Source organism: Haliotis rubra, unplaced genomic scaffold, assembly GCF_003918875.1.
Source record: "Haliotis rubra isolate DU_JTF1 unplaced genomic scaffold, ASM391887v1 Scf211, whole genome shotgun sequence".
In the NCBI taxonomy this organism is placed as follows: Eukaryota; Metazoa; Mollusca; class Gastropoda; order Lepetellida; family Haliotidae; genus Haliotis; species Haliotis rubra.
This window is the reverse complement of record NW_025766126.1, coordinates 1470818-1486552: the sequence shown is the minus strand read 5'-3', so window position 1 is coordinate 1486552 and position 15735 is coordinate 1470818. Positions and strand designations below refer to the sequence as shown.

At 41.3% G+C, this 15735-nt stretch overlaps 1 protein-coding gene across 3 annotated transcripts in view; it reads left to right on the top strand.

The window, feature by feature from the left end:
- The window catches only part of LOC124276701 (polycystin-1-like), a 159965-nt gene that overhangs the window by 24116 nt on the left and 120114 nt on the right, over positions 1–15735 (top strand). For all 3 annotated transcript variants that reach the window (XM_046712348.1, XM_046712347.1, XM_046712346.1), the window contains exon 4: positions 11277–11467. In XM_046712348.1, coding sequence (XP_046568304.1) covers positions 11277–11467 — 191 coding nt within the window. The remainder of the gene's footprint in view (positions 1–11276; positions 11468–15735) is intronic.

The window sequence follows — 15735 nt, the reverse complement described above, 5'->3', positions numbered from 1 at the left end:
CAACAATAGGCTTTGTTACTTGAAATACATGATGTAGTGATCGTAATGTAAAACACAACATAGGATGTGTTACGTGTGTATGTATCGTCTGTTTGTTGTATACCCTACAGTTGTCATGGCTTCTCATCACGGTGGACTAGCTGCCTCATCCCCATGTCATATCTATATGTGGACCCTCCCAGTGTCTAGTTGACACTTGGAGAATTATTTTGTATAGTTTAGCTGTTTGCTATTACTTTGTTGAAACACATTCTGTATAATTATATTATCTTCTTGTGCTTGTGTATCTTCATGGTACACCTGGTCATTATCATGAAAGCATACTATACTGATCACGGGTTGGTATAACCCATTGCAGAGTTCTAAAGATTTGTTCAGAAATCCCAGTGTTGTCTTCAGTCACAGAAGTTGCTATTTGTATTAAAAAACATCACAGTCTTAAAAATAAAGCTGAACAAAATCAATCATGGCTGGAGTGATTTTGTAAAAAATTAATTTTATAATTCTTTATGTTAATTGAAATTTGGCTACACCTAAAAAAATAATAGGCCGTCCTATTATAGACGTAGGGTGGTTCGTATCAATCCCACATTCTGGACTTTCAAAACTAGGTGTATTTAGACTAGTCAAAGAAATTACAAGAACAGTCGATAGTTTACTTACTAATGGGAATAGAACCTTACATGATATGCTTGCTTCGTCCAGATTGTGACCTTTCTTGAACCCAATAGTTTTGTATAAAAGTGACTTCATCTTCTAATGACAGAATGTTGTTATGGTGAGTGGCATTTAGTTGTTGAATGTGTAGGTAATGACCAGATATAATGGATCATCAACTTCCTTATAGCCAGTGTGCTGTAGCAATGTATTGGTGTCGACTCTAAACATGTTTGTCAAGCCAGTGTTAGAGTCTATCTTCAAGTGTGACTGCAGTTGTGCTGTATTGTTCATTCTTACACTCTTGTCTTCTAACATATTGTGTTAAGTTCTGGTATCATCATCCCTTGTGGTTTGTCAAATGATGAATCCTTTTGTCAATTTCAAAAGCTGTTCATAATTACATCCAGTTTTTATGTGTTTTGTGTAGCTCCTTGATAAACCTGAATGGATCCTGTTTACAGCAGGTCCCCAGCACTGTATTGCTTGTTGTTGGGTGATTAGGCACCCACTCTACTCTCCCAGCCACCCACCCACTCACTCTCCCGCCCACGAACTCTCACTCATTCTCCGACCCACTCACTCTCCCACTAACTCACTCTCCCACCACTCACTCACTCTCCCACACACTCACTCATTCACTCTCCCACACACTCACTCACTTATTCACTGTCTCACCCACTCTCCCACCCACTCACCTCATTCTCCCACCCACTCACTCTCCCACTAACTCACTCTCCCACCACTCACTCACTCTCCCACCCACCCACTCACTCATTCTCCCACCCACTCACTCCTCCCACTAACTCACTCTCCCACCCACCCACTCACCTCATTCCTCCCACCCACTCTACTCTCCCAGCCACCCACCCACTCACTCTCCCGCCCCACCCACTCACTCATTCTCCCACTAACTCACTCTCCCACCACTCACTCACTCTCCCACCCACTCACTCATTCACTCTCCCACACACTCACTCACTTATTCACTGTCTCACCCACTCTCCCACACACTCACTCTCCCGACCACTCACTCACTCACTTATTCACTGTCTCACCCACTCATTCACTCCCCCACACACTCACTCACTGTCTCACCCACTCACTCATTCATTCACTCTCCCACGCACTTATTCACTGTCTCACCACTCACTCATTCATTCACTCTCCCATGCACTCACTCACTTATTCACTCTCACCCACTCACTCATTCATTCACTCTCCCATGCACTCACTAATTTATTCACTCTCACCCACTCACTCATTCATTCACTCTCCCACGCTCATTCACTCACTCATTCATTCACTCTCCCATGCACTCACTAATTTATTCACTCTCACCCACTCACTCATTCATTCACTCTCCCACGCTCACCCACTCACTCATTCATTCACTCTCCCATGCACTCACTAATTTATTCAGTCTCACCCACCCACTCACTCATTCATTCACTCTCCCACGCACTCACTCACTTATTCACTCTCACCGGCTCACTCATTCATTCACTCTCCCACGCACTCATTCACTGTCTCACCCACTCACTCATTCATTCACTCTCCCACGCACTCACTCACTTATTCACTCTCACCCGCTCACTCATTCATTCACTCTCCCACACACTCATTCACTGTCTCACCCACTCATTCATTCATTCACTCTCCCACGCACTCACTTATTCACTGTCTCACCCACTCACTCATTAACTCTCCCATGCACTGACTCACTTATTCACTGTCTCACCCACTCATTCATTCATTCACTCTCCCACGCACTCACTCACTTATTCACTGTCTCACCCACTCACTCATTAACTCTCCCATGCACTCACTCACTTATTCCCTGTCTTACCCACTCACTCTGCCACACACTCACTTATTCACTGTCTCACCCACTCATTCATTCATTCACTCTCCCATGCACTGACTCACTTATTCACTGTCTCACCCACTCATTCATTCACTCTCCCACGCACTCACTCACTTATTCACTCTCCCATGCACTGACTCCCTTATTCACTGTCTCACCCACTCACTCATTAATTCTCCCACGCACTCACTCACTTATTCACTCTCACCCACTCACTCATTCATTAACTCTCCCATGCACTCACTCACTTATTCCCTCTCTCACCCACTCACTCACTCATTCACTCTACCACTCACTCACTTATTCACTGTCTCACCCACTCATTCATTCACTCTCCCATGCACTGACTCCCTTATTCACTGTCTCACCCACTCACTCATTCATTCTCCCACGCACTCACTCATTTATTCACTGTCTCACCCACTGATTCATTCAAGCTCCCACACACTCACTCATTCACTGTCTCACCCACTCACTCATTCATTCACTCTCCCACTCACTCAATTATTCACTTTCTCACCCACTCACTCATTCACTCTACCACTCACTCACTTATTCACTGTCTCACCCACCCACTCACTCACTCACTTATTCACTGTCTCACCCACTCACTCACTTATTCACTGTCTCACCCACTCTCTCTCACTTAGCACCCACATATTTGATTTCGGTCCAAACTATTGACCTAGTGATGACATACAGTTTTGATAGTCTCCTGAAAGTCGAAATGAATCAGAGACATATTCTGTTCCCCTGTGCATGAACTCTTCACAACGTTGTTGGTGTTAGACTGTGTGACATGTAACACGACAATGAAAGCTGTCAGTGTGGATGTGTGATGTTGTCTTTGTTGACATGCAGCTGTAAGTCCATGTATATTTCACAGATGAGTTGTGACATGCAGTGTCACAAGTCAACACGTCATCCTGTACTACTTGACTTAAAGCTATGTGTTCTGTAACGTCTATGGCACATCTCTGTTAATTGGTCTGTCACAGCATTAGTGTATCAGGTGAATCAAGTAAGGTGTGTATATGAAGATGATTATATATTTTATAACTGACATTTATGTTTCTGCATTTGCTCTGGAGCCAGAGTACTGAGCATTAAATTTAAATACTTTTGGTTATAGATATAATGAATTTGGTAACATGAACAGGCTGCAGAGAGTTACTTCTAAATAAATTGTTTTAGTAGCAGGAAATACAGATTTGTATGCCATAAAACGAAAACATACACACCTCTCATACACTCATTCATTCATATATTATGACAAGATATTTAAAGCCTGGAAGATGTGAAGAGATAAATTGTTAATGATATATATGTGTGAAAGCCACATAAATTACTTAGTTCTCTTCGAACAGAGGGTGATACACCATCCACTTAGTATAAAACTGATTCATTGAATTGCTGCTAAAATGAATGTTTTCAATGATATATTTAATAAGAGGATATTATATGAGTGCCCATGTCATACTATGTTTACGACACGAGTGCCTAAATGTTGGTATTTCCCAAGTGAGACCGATATTTAGGCACAAGTGTCGTAAACAAAGTATGATATGGGCATGAATATAATATTCTATTTATTACCGAAGTCGTCAAATTGAGGTAAATAAACCAAAATCTACTTTCAAACATAGGCAGGCTACCCGCCTTCGCCGCATGTAAAACATCACAGATTGAATGTGATGTCATAGCATTGTCCATGACGTCATGTCACCATGACAGAGTGATATTTTGCCCTAGGGCATCGTATGAAAAATATTAACCCCAATATTTTCGCCCTCGTAGGTAATAATTAACCTTATGCTCCCTCTCAAAATTCATACCCGTGAAGGTCCGGGTTAGAATGAACCTTCAGTAACCCATGCTTGTTGTAAGAGGCGACGAACGGGATCGGGTGGTCAAGCTCGCTGGCTTGGTTGACACATGTCATCAGTTCCCAATTGCGCAGATCAATGCTCATGCTGTTAATCACTGGATTGTCTGGTCCAGACCACGCCATGGCTGGAATATTGCTAAGTGTTGTGTTAAACAACAAACAAAAGAAATGAAAGAAACATTGGACAAACAATTCAAAACTTCATTGTTTTGGAACACTGTACTGGGACACAAAAGACAGACCATGTGCTGTGTACTGGGACACACAGACAGACCATGTGCTGTGTACTGAGACACACAGACAGACCATGTGCTGTGTACTGAGTCACACAGAACAGACCATGTGCTCTGTACTGAGACACACAGACAGACCATGTGCTGTGTACTGAGACACACAGACAGACCATGTGCTGTGTACTGAGACACACAGACAGACCATGTGCTGTGTACTGGGACACACAGACAGACCATGTGCTGTGTACTGAGACACACAGACAGACCATGTGCTGTGTACTGAGACACACAGACAGACCATGTGCTGTGTACTGAGACACACAGACAGACCATGTGCTGTGTACTGAGACACACAGACAGACCATGTGCTGTGTACTGGGACACACAGACAGACCATGTGCTCTGTACTGAGACACACAGACCACAGACCATGTGCTGTGTGTACTGAGACACACAGACAGACCATGCTGTGGTCCTGACACACAGACAGACCATGTGTGACAGACCATGTGCTGTGTACTGGACAGACACACAGACAGACCATGTGCCATGTGTGTGCTGGGACACACAGACAGACCATGTGCTGTGTCTGTACTGAGACACACAGACAGACCAAGTGCTGTGTACTGAGACACACAGACAGACCATGTGCTGTGTACTGAGACACACAGACAGACCATGTGCTGCAGACCATGTACTGTACTGACACACAGACACACCAGACAGACCATGTGCTGTGTACTGAGACACACAGACAGACCATGTGCTGTGTACTGGGACACACAGACAGACCATGTGCTCTGAACTGAGACACACAGACAGACCATGTGCTGTGTACTGAGACACACAGACAGACCATGTGCTGTGTACTGAGACACACAGACAGACCATGTGCTGTGTGCTGTGTACTGGACACACAGACAGACCATGTGCACACAGACAGACCATGTGCTCTGAACTGAGACACACAGACAGACCATGTGCTGTGTACTGGGACACACAGACAGACCATGTGCTGTGTACTGGGACACACAGACAGACCATGTGCTGTGTACTGGGACTTGAACACACAGATATGTGAACCATGCTATGACACACACATCTTCATCTTCCAAAAACAACATCCATCTAACATGGGGGAATATTTATGAGGGAAATTTAGCGAATGGTATATGTTCTTCATGTCCTAGCTATGAAGGATACAAACATGGCTTGGTGTACATGTTTACAGCCTTTTAGGAGCGGGACATTTTGTGGGGTTTGTTGCCCACCTGGCGAGGCATGAATAGGTTTTATGTATGAATGTCAGAGACATTGTTAAATTTATGATAAAATGTTTTTATTTATTATTTTAAGACTCCTACACAGTGAATGTTCCCTGTTACACATGCAAGTGTGACGTGGGTGATAAATTGGTCTTACATGTTGGTGGGAAGTGGTGGTTGTAGGTAAAATAAATGATATAAGCTGGATAGAATACATCTCACATTTGGAAAGGCATGACTACCTAAAGTCTTTGTTTGTCCATTTCTGTCATTGTTTCAAGTTTTCTTCGGTGAACCAGCAAAAAAATGTAACGGGTCCTGATGGAAACTAGACCTTCTTTTTGGAAACCGTTTCCTATATAATTGTGTGTCAGAGTGTTATGATAGCTGCTCTATCTATTGTCTTGAAGTCAGTATAATCTTGTTAATTCAGAGCCCGTACAATACCGAACTAAGAAATACAGAGATTATTTCCAGAACATCAAAAGGTCCCTTGATGAGGACTTGCTCCAATTATAGATAAGAAAGAGGTGATTAATTTCAAAAGTCCCAACCTTATCTGTTGTATTTTTCCCATTTGGTTATGTATAGTAAGGAATGTGTAAGAGCTGGTTGTATTGGGTGGAGCTTCCGGAACAGAGACATCTAGTGGTGACATTTTAACAGGATGTTACTCACTGGGGATGTCATCTGAGATTATTTGAAAGACACTGGAAAATGTTTAGAAATGTCTATAGTGTTTTTGCTAGCACTGGAATTGTATGCAATACTGCTGCTGGCCTTTTGAAGGAAAGTCAGGAGGATAGTGTCAGAAATAGCTCAACCTTTGATTATTAGTTCCGCGGCCATGAATTCCTTTGGTAGAGAAGTGGGGACGCCATGACCATTTTGACATAAAACTGTAATGGTTTGAATATTTAGTCTGGCACATTTTATGTTTTGTATATAAAACTTTTAAGTTGTGTTCTTGGCACCAGTCTTATCCAAAAAATAAGCAATATACTTGGACTGTCAGAAAAGGGTTTTAAATAACGTGTTACAATTTCAACATATTTGTTACTTGACTTCTTCATTCTGTGGACAATAGTGTCGCTGTAATTCAGGTGAAACATATACCCCTCTTTAGTAGTGGTGTGTGTTATAGCTACCTGGTTCGTGTAGTAGTGGTGTGTGTTATAGCTACCTGGTTCGTGTTATGTACCGTGTAGTAGTGGTGTGTGTTATAGCTACCTGGTTCGTGTAGTAGTGGTGTGTGTTATAGCTACCTGGTTCGTGTAGTAGTGGTGTGTGTTATAGCTACCTGGTTCGTGTAGTAGTGGTGTGTGTTATAGCTACCTGGTTCGTGTAGTAGTGGTGTGTGTTATAGCTACCTGGTTCGTGTAGTCGTGGTATTTGTTACTGCTAAAGGGAACATCAGCTATTTTATCACAAGTCAAAATCTACTTTCTAAATTAGTTTGGCATCACTGTTTAAGAGATAAAATTCAATTTATTTTCTCTTCAGCTAAATTCAAAATTATGCAATATGAGGGATATGTATATATGATTCACATTTTCCTTTAAAAAAACGTGTACTTTTAAAAAATAGTCCATCTATTGAACGTTATGTTAAAAACTAAAAGTTGTTTAAGATCAGAGCTTGGAAATTTGGTAATTAGATTCCAAATTGGCAACAATTGATCACTGGAACTTTGAATTGTTTTGTTTCAGAAACTAAAGAATATCAAAACTCGTATCCTTTTGATGTTCGTATTGGGATCCTGGCTGTGTATATATAGGTAGTCTCCATTACGGAGTTTGAAATTGTCAAACTTTACCATCATGATTCATAGTATGACAACATGAGTATCGGTAATCTATTTGGCCAGTTTATCCGATTGTGAAGAGTCTTGTCTACGTTGTGGCCATATTTTAAGATTTACAATTTGGTTTTACCAGGTTGTCAGAGTGTTGATTATTCAAGTACTGGTTCATGTTCAGTGTAATTTATTAGCGTGGGTTGATCTAGGCTTATAGCAAGGAACTATTTGGACAAGATTGTGGGTGAACGAGAGGGGCTCCTCCAGCCAAGTTTCTGATAAGGCACTTACAGTTCTGCAATCTTAGATACGCGTTTGATCATAAGTAAGCCCCCTGATGGTGTATGTTAACATGGGGTCTGTTACTAGGAGTCAGTGTGCAAGGGGGCTGAGTTTTAAAGATGGCTTGTTGTAATCCAACTGACGCCGATCGTTCTAGATTCTGTAAATGCTTCTGCTCTAGGGTTTGATTAGATATATGTTTCTTTTGTCTTTGAAAAATCAATAATGTCCCGTCACATTGATGTAGTCGTCACGTTCCTTTAGATTCACCATTACGTGATGTAAGTACAGATTGGACAGGATTGTCATGTCTGTGATATTGCATCATGGATCAAAATATAAAAATGGGGATGTATCATTTCTATTTTTCATCTACACCTGTGCATGATTTATTTATACCTTTAGGGAGTTCACATTGACCCTATTATTTGTGTTGTCTATTTTGTTTGCAGTAATAGAATGAATATGTACTGGACAGTCACTAATGGAGTTCATCTTGACCGTGTGCACAAGCTGGACTCCTGAGAGTGTCCAGGGCTTTTCTCCTGCACTACACTGAAAAACATTCGGCTTCACCTTAGAGACTTTGTTTATAATGTCTTCTCATCCTGCTGGTCACCCATTCACCCCATAGATAGTAATGGGTGACCAGTAGGAGGAGATAGTAATGGGTGACCAGTAGGAGGAGATAGTAATGGGTGACCAGTAGGAGGAGATAGTAATGGGTGACCAGTAGGAGGAGATAGTAATGGGTGACCAGTAGGAGGAGATAGTAATGGGTGACCAGGAGGACAGTAATGGGTGACCAGTAAGAGAAGAGATAGTAATGGGTGACCAGTAGGAGGAGAGTAATGGGTGAATAGGAGGGAGATAGTAATGGGTGACCAGTAGTAGGAGGAGATAGTAATGGGTGACCAGTAGGAGGAGATAGTAATGGGTGACCAGTAGGAGGAGATAGTAATGGGTGACCAGTAGGAGTAATGGGTGACCAGTAGGAGGAGACAGTAATGGGTGACCAGTAGGAGGAGATAGTAAGTAATAAGGGTGACCAGTAGGAGGAGACAGTAATGGGTGACCAGTAGGAGGAGATAGTAATGGGTGACCAGTAGGAGGAGGAGATAGTAATGGGTGACCAGTAGGAGGAGACAGTAATGGGTGACCAGTAGGAGGAGACAGTAATGGGTGATGGGTGACCAGTAGGAGGAGATAGTAATGGGTGACCAGTAGGAGGAGTAATAGTAAGGAGGAGGTAGACCAGTGACCAGTAGGAGGAGATAGTAATGGGTGACCAGTGACCAGTAGGGAGGAGATAGTAATGGGTGACCAGTAGGAGGAGATAGTAATGGGTGACCAGTAGGAGGAGATAGTAATGGGTGACCAGTAGGAGGAGATAGTAATGGGTGACCAGTAGGAGAGATAGTAATGGGTGACCAGTGAGGAGGAGGAGTAGTAATGGGTGACCAGTAGGAGGAGACAGTAATGGGTGACCAGTAGGAGGAGATAGTAATAGTGAATAGGGGTGAGTAATGGGTGACCAGTAGGAGGAGATAGTAATGGGTGACCAGTAGGAAGAGATAGTAACCAGTGACCAGGAGGAGATATAATGGGTGACCAGTGGGAGACAGTAATGGGTGACCAGTAGGAGGAGATAGTAATGGGTGACCAGTAGGAGGAGATAGTAATGGGTGACCAGTAGGAGGAGACAGTAATGGGTGACCAGTAGGAGGAGATAGTAATGGGTGACCAGTAGGAGGAGATAGTAATGGGTGACCAGTAGGAGGAGACAGTAATGGGTGACCAGTAGGAGGAGATAGTAATGGGTGACCAGTAGGAAGAGATAGTAATGTTTCTGACCTGGACAGTGTAGACCTTCTGGTGCCTCATATGGCAGCTTGGTTTGAATATTCCCCAAGGAGTTGAGCATGACATTCAGTGCATAAGGATCCAAATACTGCTGTTTAATAATACACTGCCTTGACCTCTCCCTTGGTGACGGATTTAATGCATTATAGATGGGATTTATTACTATCATTAATAGTAGCATATGTGGAGCAATTAAATACGCTATACATATTCATGACCCATAATTTTTACATGCAGACACAATTACTGACATCAGTTTGATAATACAAATGACAGTGGTGAGAATGATGATGATGATGATGATGATGATGATGATGATGATGATACATATTGTCAATATCATGTTGAACGTGCTAATTCCAGAACACCTGCACTAAGTACTTACTACAGGTACAGTGAGGGTAGTAAAGGGATTGTTACATCTGTGTCTACTACAGATTGTATGGAATATGGATCAGATGTTATGTATATTAACTGCAAATTACAGAATTTGGACATGTGCCATTTTTCTGTGTTTCAGTATCACACAGTCAGAAATAGACAACACCAATAGATCCACCCACAAAGATACATAATAATACTTAATCGGCAATATGTTTTTCATGAAAATACCTGGACTCACTCTTTGTGACTTTCTGTTAAGCAATAAGTTGTAAATAAATGTTCTCACAAAACGAACCTTACTCTGTATTGAGTGACAAACCAAAATCATTTTTGTGTGATTTTGGAAAATTGTGTTCAATTACCTGTTCATTTAGACATCCTGATTGATCTTTGATTGTTTACATTAATCAGAACGCCACTATTCACAATGGCTGCTGAATGTGTATACCTGGGAGGCAGCTGACTGGGGATCATCAATTTACAGGTGTACAGTGAGACATGTTAGGTAATTACAGGTGTACAGTGAGACCTGTCAGGTATTTACAGGTGTACAGTGAGACATGTCAGGTATTTACAGGTGTACAGTGAGACATGTCAGGTATTTACAGGTGTACAGTGAGAAATGTCAGGTATTTACAGGTGTACAATGAGACATGTCAGGTATTTACAAGTGTACAGTGAGACATGTCAGGTATTTACAGGTGTACAGTGAGACATGTCAGGTATTTACAGGTGTACAATGAGACATGTCAGGTATTTACAGGTGTACAGTGAGACATATCATCAATTTACAGGTGTACAGTGAGACATGTTAGGTAATTACAGGTGTACAGTGAGACATGTCAGGTATTTACAGGTGTACAGTGAGACATGTCAGGTATTTACAGGTGTATAGTGAGACATGTCAGGTATTTACAGGTGTACAGTGAGAAATGTCAGGTATTTACAGGTGTACAGTGAGACATGTCAGGTATTTACAGGTGTACAATGAGAAGTATTTGGTTGTCACAGGTGTACAGTGATTATGTTGCACTTCCAGATGTTCGGGTGTTGTGGACAAGCTTCTACTGTGGTGTGGTGGCCAGGCACAGGAATGGAGTCTGTACGACTCGACTGGCCCCTACCTGATCACCCTCGATGCCCAGATAGAGGCACAAACAATTGTGGTCAATTCTGCCGTGTCACTCGATGCCTTACTGGAAAATGCCCGATATGTCAACTTTACTCAAGGTAAGGCCAAAATAGACTATTCCTGGTTTCCAGGCACTTTCCCCATCCCTGTATGAGTCTGTGTGACAGCCGATCCCACGTTAAACATACAGGACCAAAGATGGAGTGTAGCAACTATTATGAGCTGGGGTCCGAGTTCGAGTCTAAGCTTCTTAGTACTGATACTATAGTAATACTCTGTATAACTGTGGGTGGGTTGTTTGTCCTGCTGATGCAGTCATTGTAATTCTGTATGAGAAGGTGGGGTAGCCTAGTGGTTAAAGCGTTGGCTCGTCACGCCGAAGACCCGGGTTCGAATCCCCACATGGGTACAATGTGTGAAGCCCATTTCTGGTGTCCCCCGCCGTGATGTTGCTGGAATATTGCTAAAAGCGGCGTAAAACCATACTCAGTCTGTATGAGAAAATAATGTGTTGGACCGTCGATCAGCGTAATTGTGTGTAAGAGTATGGGTGTCATGTTTGTCTTCGCCCTGTGATCATCGTAATTCTGTGAAATAGTATGGACATGATGTTTATCTTGGCACTGCAATTATCGTAGTTCTGCGACGGTGTATGGATGTGATTTTTTTACCCAGTTCTGCGAGTTCATCTTAATTCTGTGTAAGAGTATGGGTGTGATGTGCTGCGTGCATCATAAGTCAGTGTTAAAGTATGGTACTATTGCTAATTTTAGAGCTCTAACCAGCTTTTTGAGAATACCTGAGTGCTCTTAAAACTCTTGTACTTTAGCAGATTTTGACACTTTGTTGTATTTGAAATATCACAAGGTGATCACTTGACAAAATGTCGGAGTTACGACCTTAAAGGTCACATGCAACGTAAAACACAACTTTGCAGATTCTGATACCTTTCGGTATGGACTTACTGAAACAAATCATCAAAAATGCAAATTCAACTTATTATCCCCCGCAACGCGTTTTGTGGGGGTATTAAAATGGACTCCGTCCGTGCGTGCGTGCGTCCGTCCGTCCGTCCGTGCACATTTGTCTTTTCCGGAGCAGAACTCTAAAACCGTTCGATATTTCTTCACCAAACTTGGCTCATAGATGGATCTGGTGGTGTACTGGTGCCTTTTGGTAGTTTTGGATTTCTGAATAAAATATTTTTGGCATTTCCATGGCAACGAGTTTGACTAAAACTGAAATTGGTGGTAGTGCTCTTTTCCAGAGCAGAACTCTAAAACCATTCAATGTTTCTTCACCAAACTTGGCACATAGATAGATCTGGTGGTGTACTGGTGCCTTTTGGTAGTTTTGGAATTCTGAATAAAATATTTTTGGCATTTCCATGGCAACAAATTTGACATAGACTGAAATTGGTGATAGTGCTCTTTTCCAGAGCAGAACTCTAAAACCATTAAATGTTTCTTCACCAAACTTGACACATACATAGATCTGGTGGTGTACTGGTGCCTTTTGGTAGTTTTAGATTTCTGAATAAAATATTTTTGGCATTCCATGGCAACAAGTTTGACATAGACTGAAATTGGTGGTAGTGCTCTTTTCCGGAGCAGAACTCTAAAACCGTTCAATGTTTCTTCACCAAACTTGGCACATGGATAGATCTGGTGGTGTACTGGTGCCTTTTGGTAGTTTTGGAATTCTGAATAAAATATTTTTGGCATTCCATGGCAACAAGTTTGACATAGACTGAAATTAGTGATAGTGCTCCTTTCTGGAACAGAACTTTAAAAACCTTTCAATACTCTCCTTCCACTTTTCTATATACACACCTAAATATTTGACATAATGATAACTCGTAGACATAATCATGAAGAGTATTTTGCCATTGCGGGGGATATTGATGACTTTGTCTTCTTGTAAAGTTGAAAAACAACGCGATGAAAAAACCCGAGCAAAATCGTAGTTCAAACGATTCACTAATTTTCCCCCAGAGCTTGGGGGAATTTAAGTGGCTTCAACAGCTGGGCTTCGCTCATAGCACATTCGCAGTGAAATAGGTTCACACAGCTTGGAAACGGGTTGTCCGGTGAATACTCGGTGAAGGCTTTGGTGTGAGCTATTTTTCTAATGTTTTGTTGATATTTCACAGGTGCAAGCTTTTTATATGTTATGACAGTAGATTACCGATTTGACTGTTTATATAATTTCATTTGTCTATTTCACCACACGTTCTTCTTACCGAGTCACTTTCTCAGTTCGATACTTAAAAGCAATGTCATTATTTAGTGTTGACAGAATTTCTAACTGTGATATAGATATAGATATGTCGTTGTCACAGACAAAACTCAATGTCTGTTTTATTGACACCTATGTGTCTGCCTGCACGTCTGCTAATGACAATATTCAATACACAACTTCGATCACTGACCACATGCAATTTGAACTTAACACCTATCAGGCTATACACCATAAACAAAACGCATTGATTTAGGCCCGTAGTTCGGTCTCTGTCACATTAAGTAATTACACAGACAGGCAGGTGTGATACTTGTACACATGACATGTTATGATGTCTGTTGTTTGCAAAATGTTACACAAAAAAAAATGAACATGTATTTACAAAACCCAACATCTCTATATATACACACACAATGAGCCGTGAGGGCATCTGCAAATGAACCAGCCGTTACACTTGAGTGCACACCCACCCGCTCTGACTGGGTTCGGTATCCCGGCTGCTTCGTTTCATGGGAAGTAAACCCAAGTACAATATTGCGCTTTTGATTTGCGATTGTACACTTATAATTTTGTGTATATGTTTTTCATAACCAGCAATGTATATTATATGTCATGAATAAGGGATAATTGTGATTTTTTAATTATGTTTGATTTTTGGTTGCATGTGACCTTTAACACTATTATAGTACTTTGTGTTAGAGATAAAAAAGACAAAAGGTGGTGTAGCGTTATTCGAACAAATATAATTCCATACAACTACGATGGCTTTATGAAATGTGCCTTACTTTAGTGACAAGGTGGCAGAAATCAGCACTAGTCATTCATCTTTTATCAACATTGTTGTGGCTACATGATACACACACAGTGTAATTAGAGTTGACAATGAAACACTCACTGCCTGCTGTTTGAAAGCATCAAAGTTTTCCATATGACATGAACATTCAGTTGTTGGACAACTGGGATTGGCTTCTTGCTTTTTGAAGAATCTGTGTCTTGACATTTATCACTGTTCTTTATCAGATTGAATTTGTTTGGTAAAACATCATTACAGATGTAATATATTTCATTTGGAGTTTGTCCTGACTCAAATATCTTTGCAGACTATTAATCCCATGCATTCTGGCGTCCATTGTGTTTCCGTTTGTAGTACTGATTGAAATGACAGCAAGTGTTCTTTATATCAGCACATATTGTTAGAGATTATCTCCCTTTGGTAGCCGCAACAAAAATCGCCATCGTCTTAGTGTCATCTTGTCGAGATCACTTGTCACTTCACAGACGGTCGAGGTCGCTAATTCCATCACTCGGGCTAAAAACCACCGCTAGGTCTCAAACGCCCTCAACATGTTTTGAATTAAAGCGTGCTTTGGTCGTAATAGCAGCCATTGTTGCAGTGACATGCTCAATTTAGATTGTGATTAATGACTACTTAATACGAAAGTGTGACGTCCTATTCAGGCCAGTCCTTTGCTTCGTTTCCGCCGGGCTTGTTCATCAAACCTAATTCTTCACAGTCCTCTTTCCACCGATTTGGCAAATCGGGTAATAATGGTATAATTGCCTTTTACTGACAAGCCATGAAACAGATTCAGGTGAGAATTTAATGGAGTGCAAAAGGTAGGTTTTTGTGATTGGGTAGAAACCGGGCATGTTTTCATTAAGAAGGTTACGGATGAATTCTTGTTAAATGATGTGAACGCTATAAGTTAAACATGTTCTATTCACAGATTGGGCCTCAGGCTAGTATTTGACGATTGTCGAAAGGAATTTGTTTTTTCCATTAGACGATATGGATGTACTTGCGGAAGTTAGCGATACCACTGTTTAAGGTGTGTTAAGAGTTGGTATCTGGATGTGGAACAAAATGGCATAGTCTGTCGTTACTATCTGGGTGCTGGTAGGTGTTAATGACAAATTATTTAACATTTACAATGTGAACTGTCATTTTGTGAAAGCTTTTACAGCCAGTAAGTTTGAAAATATTTGAATTTGAAAGACAAAAAAATACAATATTGTACAAGCCATAATTTACTCAATGAATGCTTGAGAGCATATTGTTGTTTATGAAGATCAAACGTTTTACCTGACTATATGTGATATTTGAGTGGATAACTTTTAAGATTAA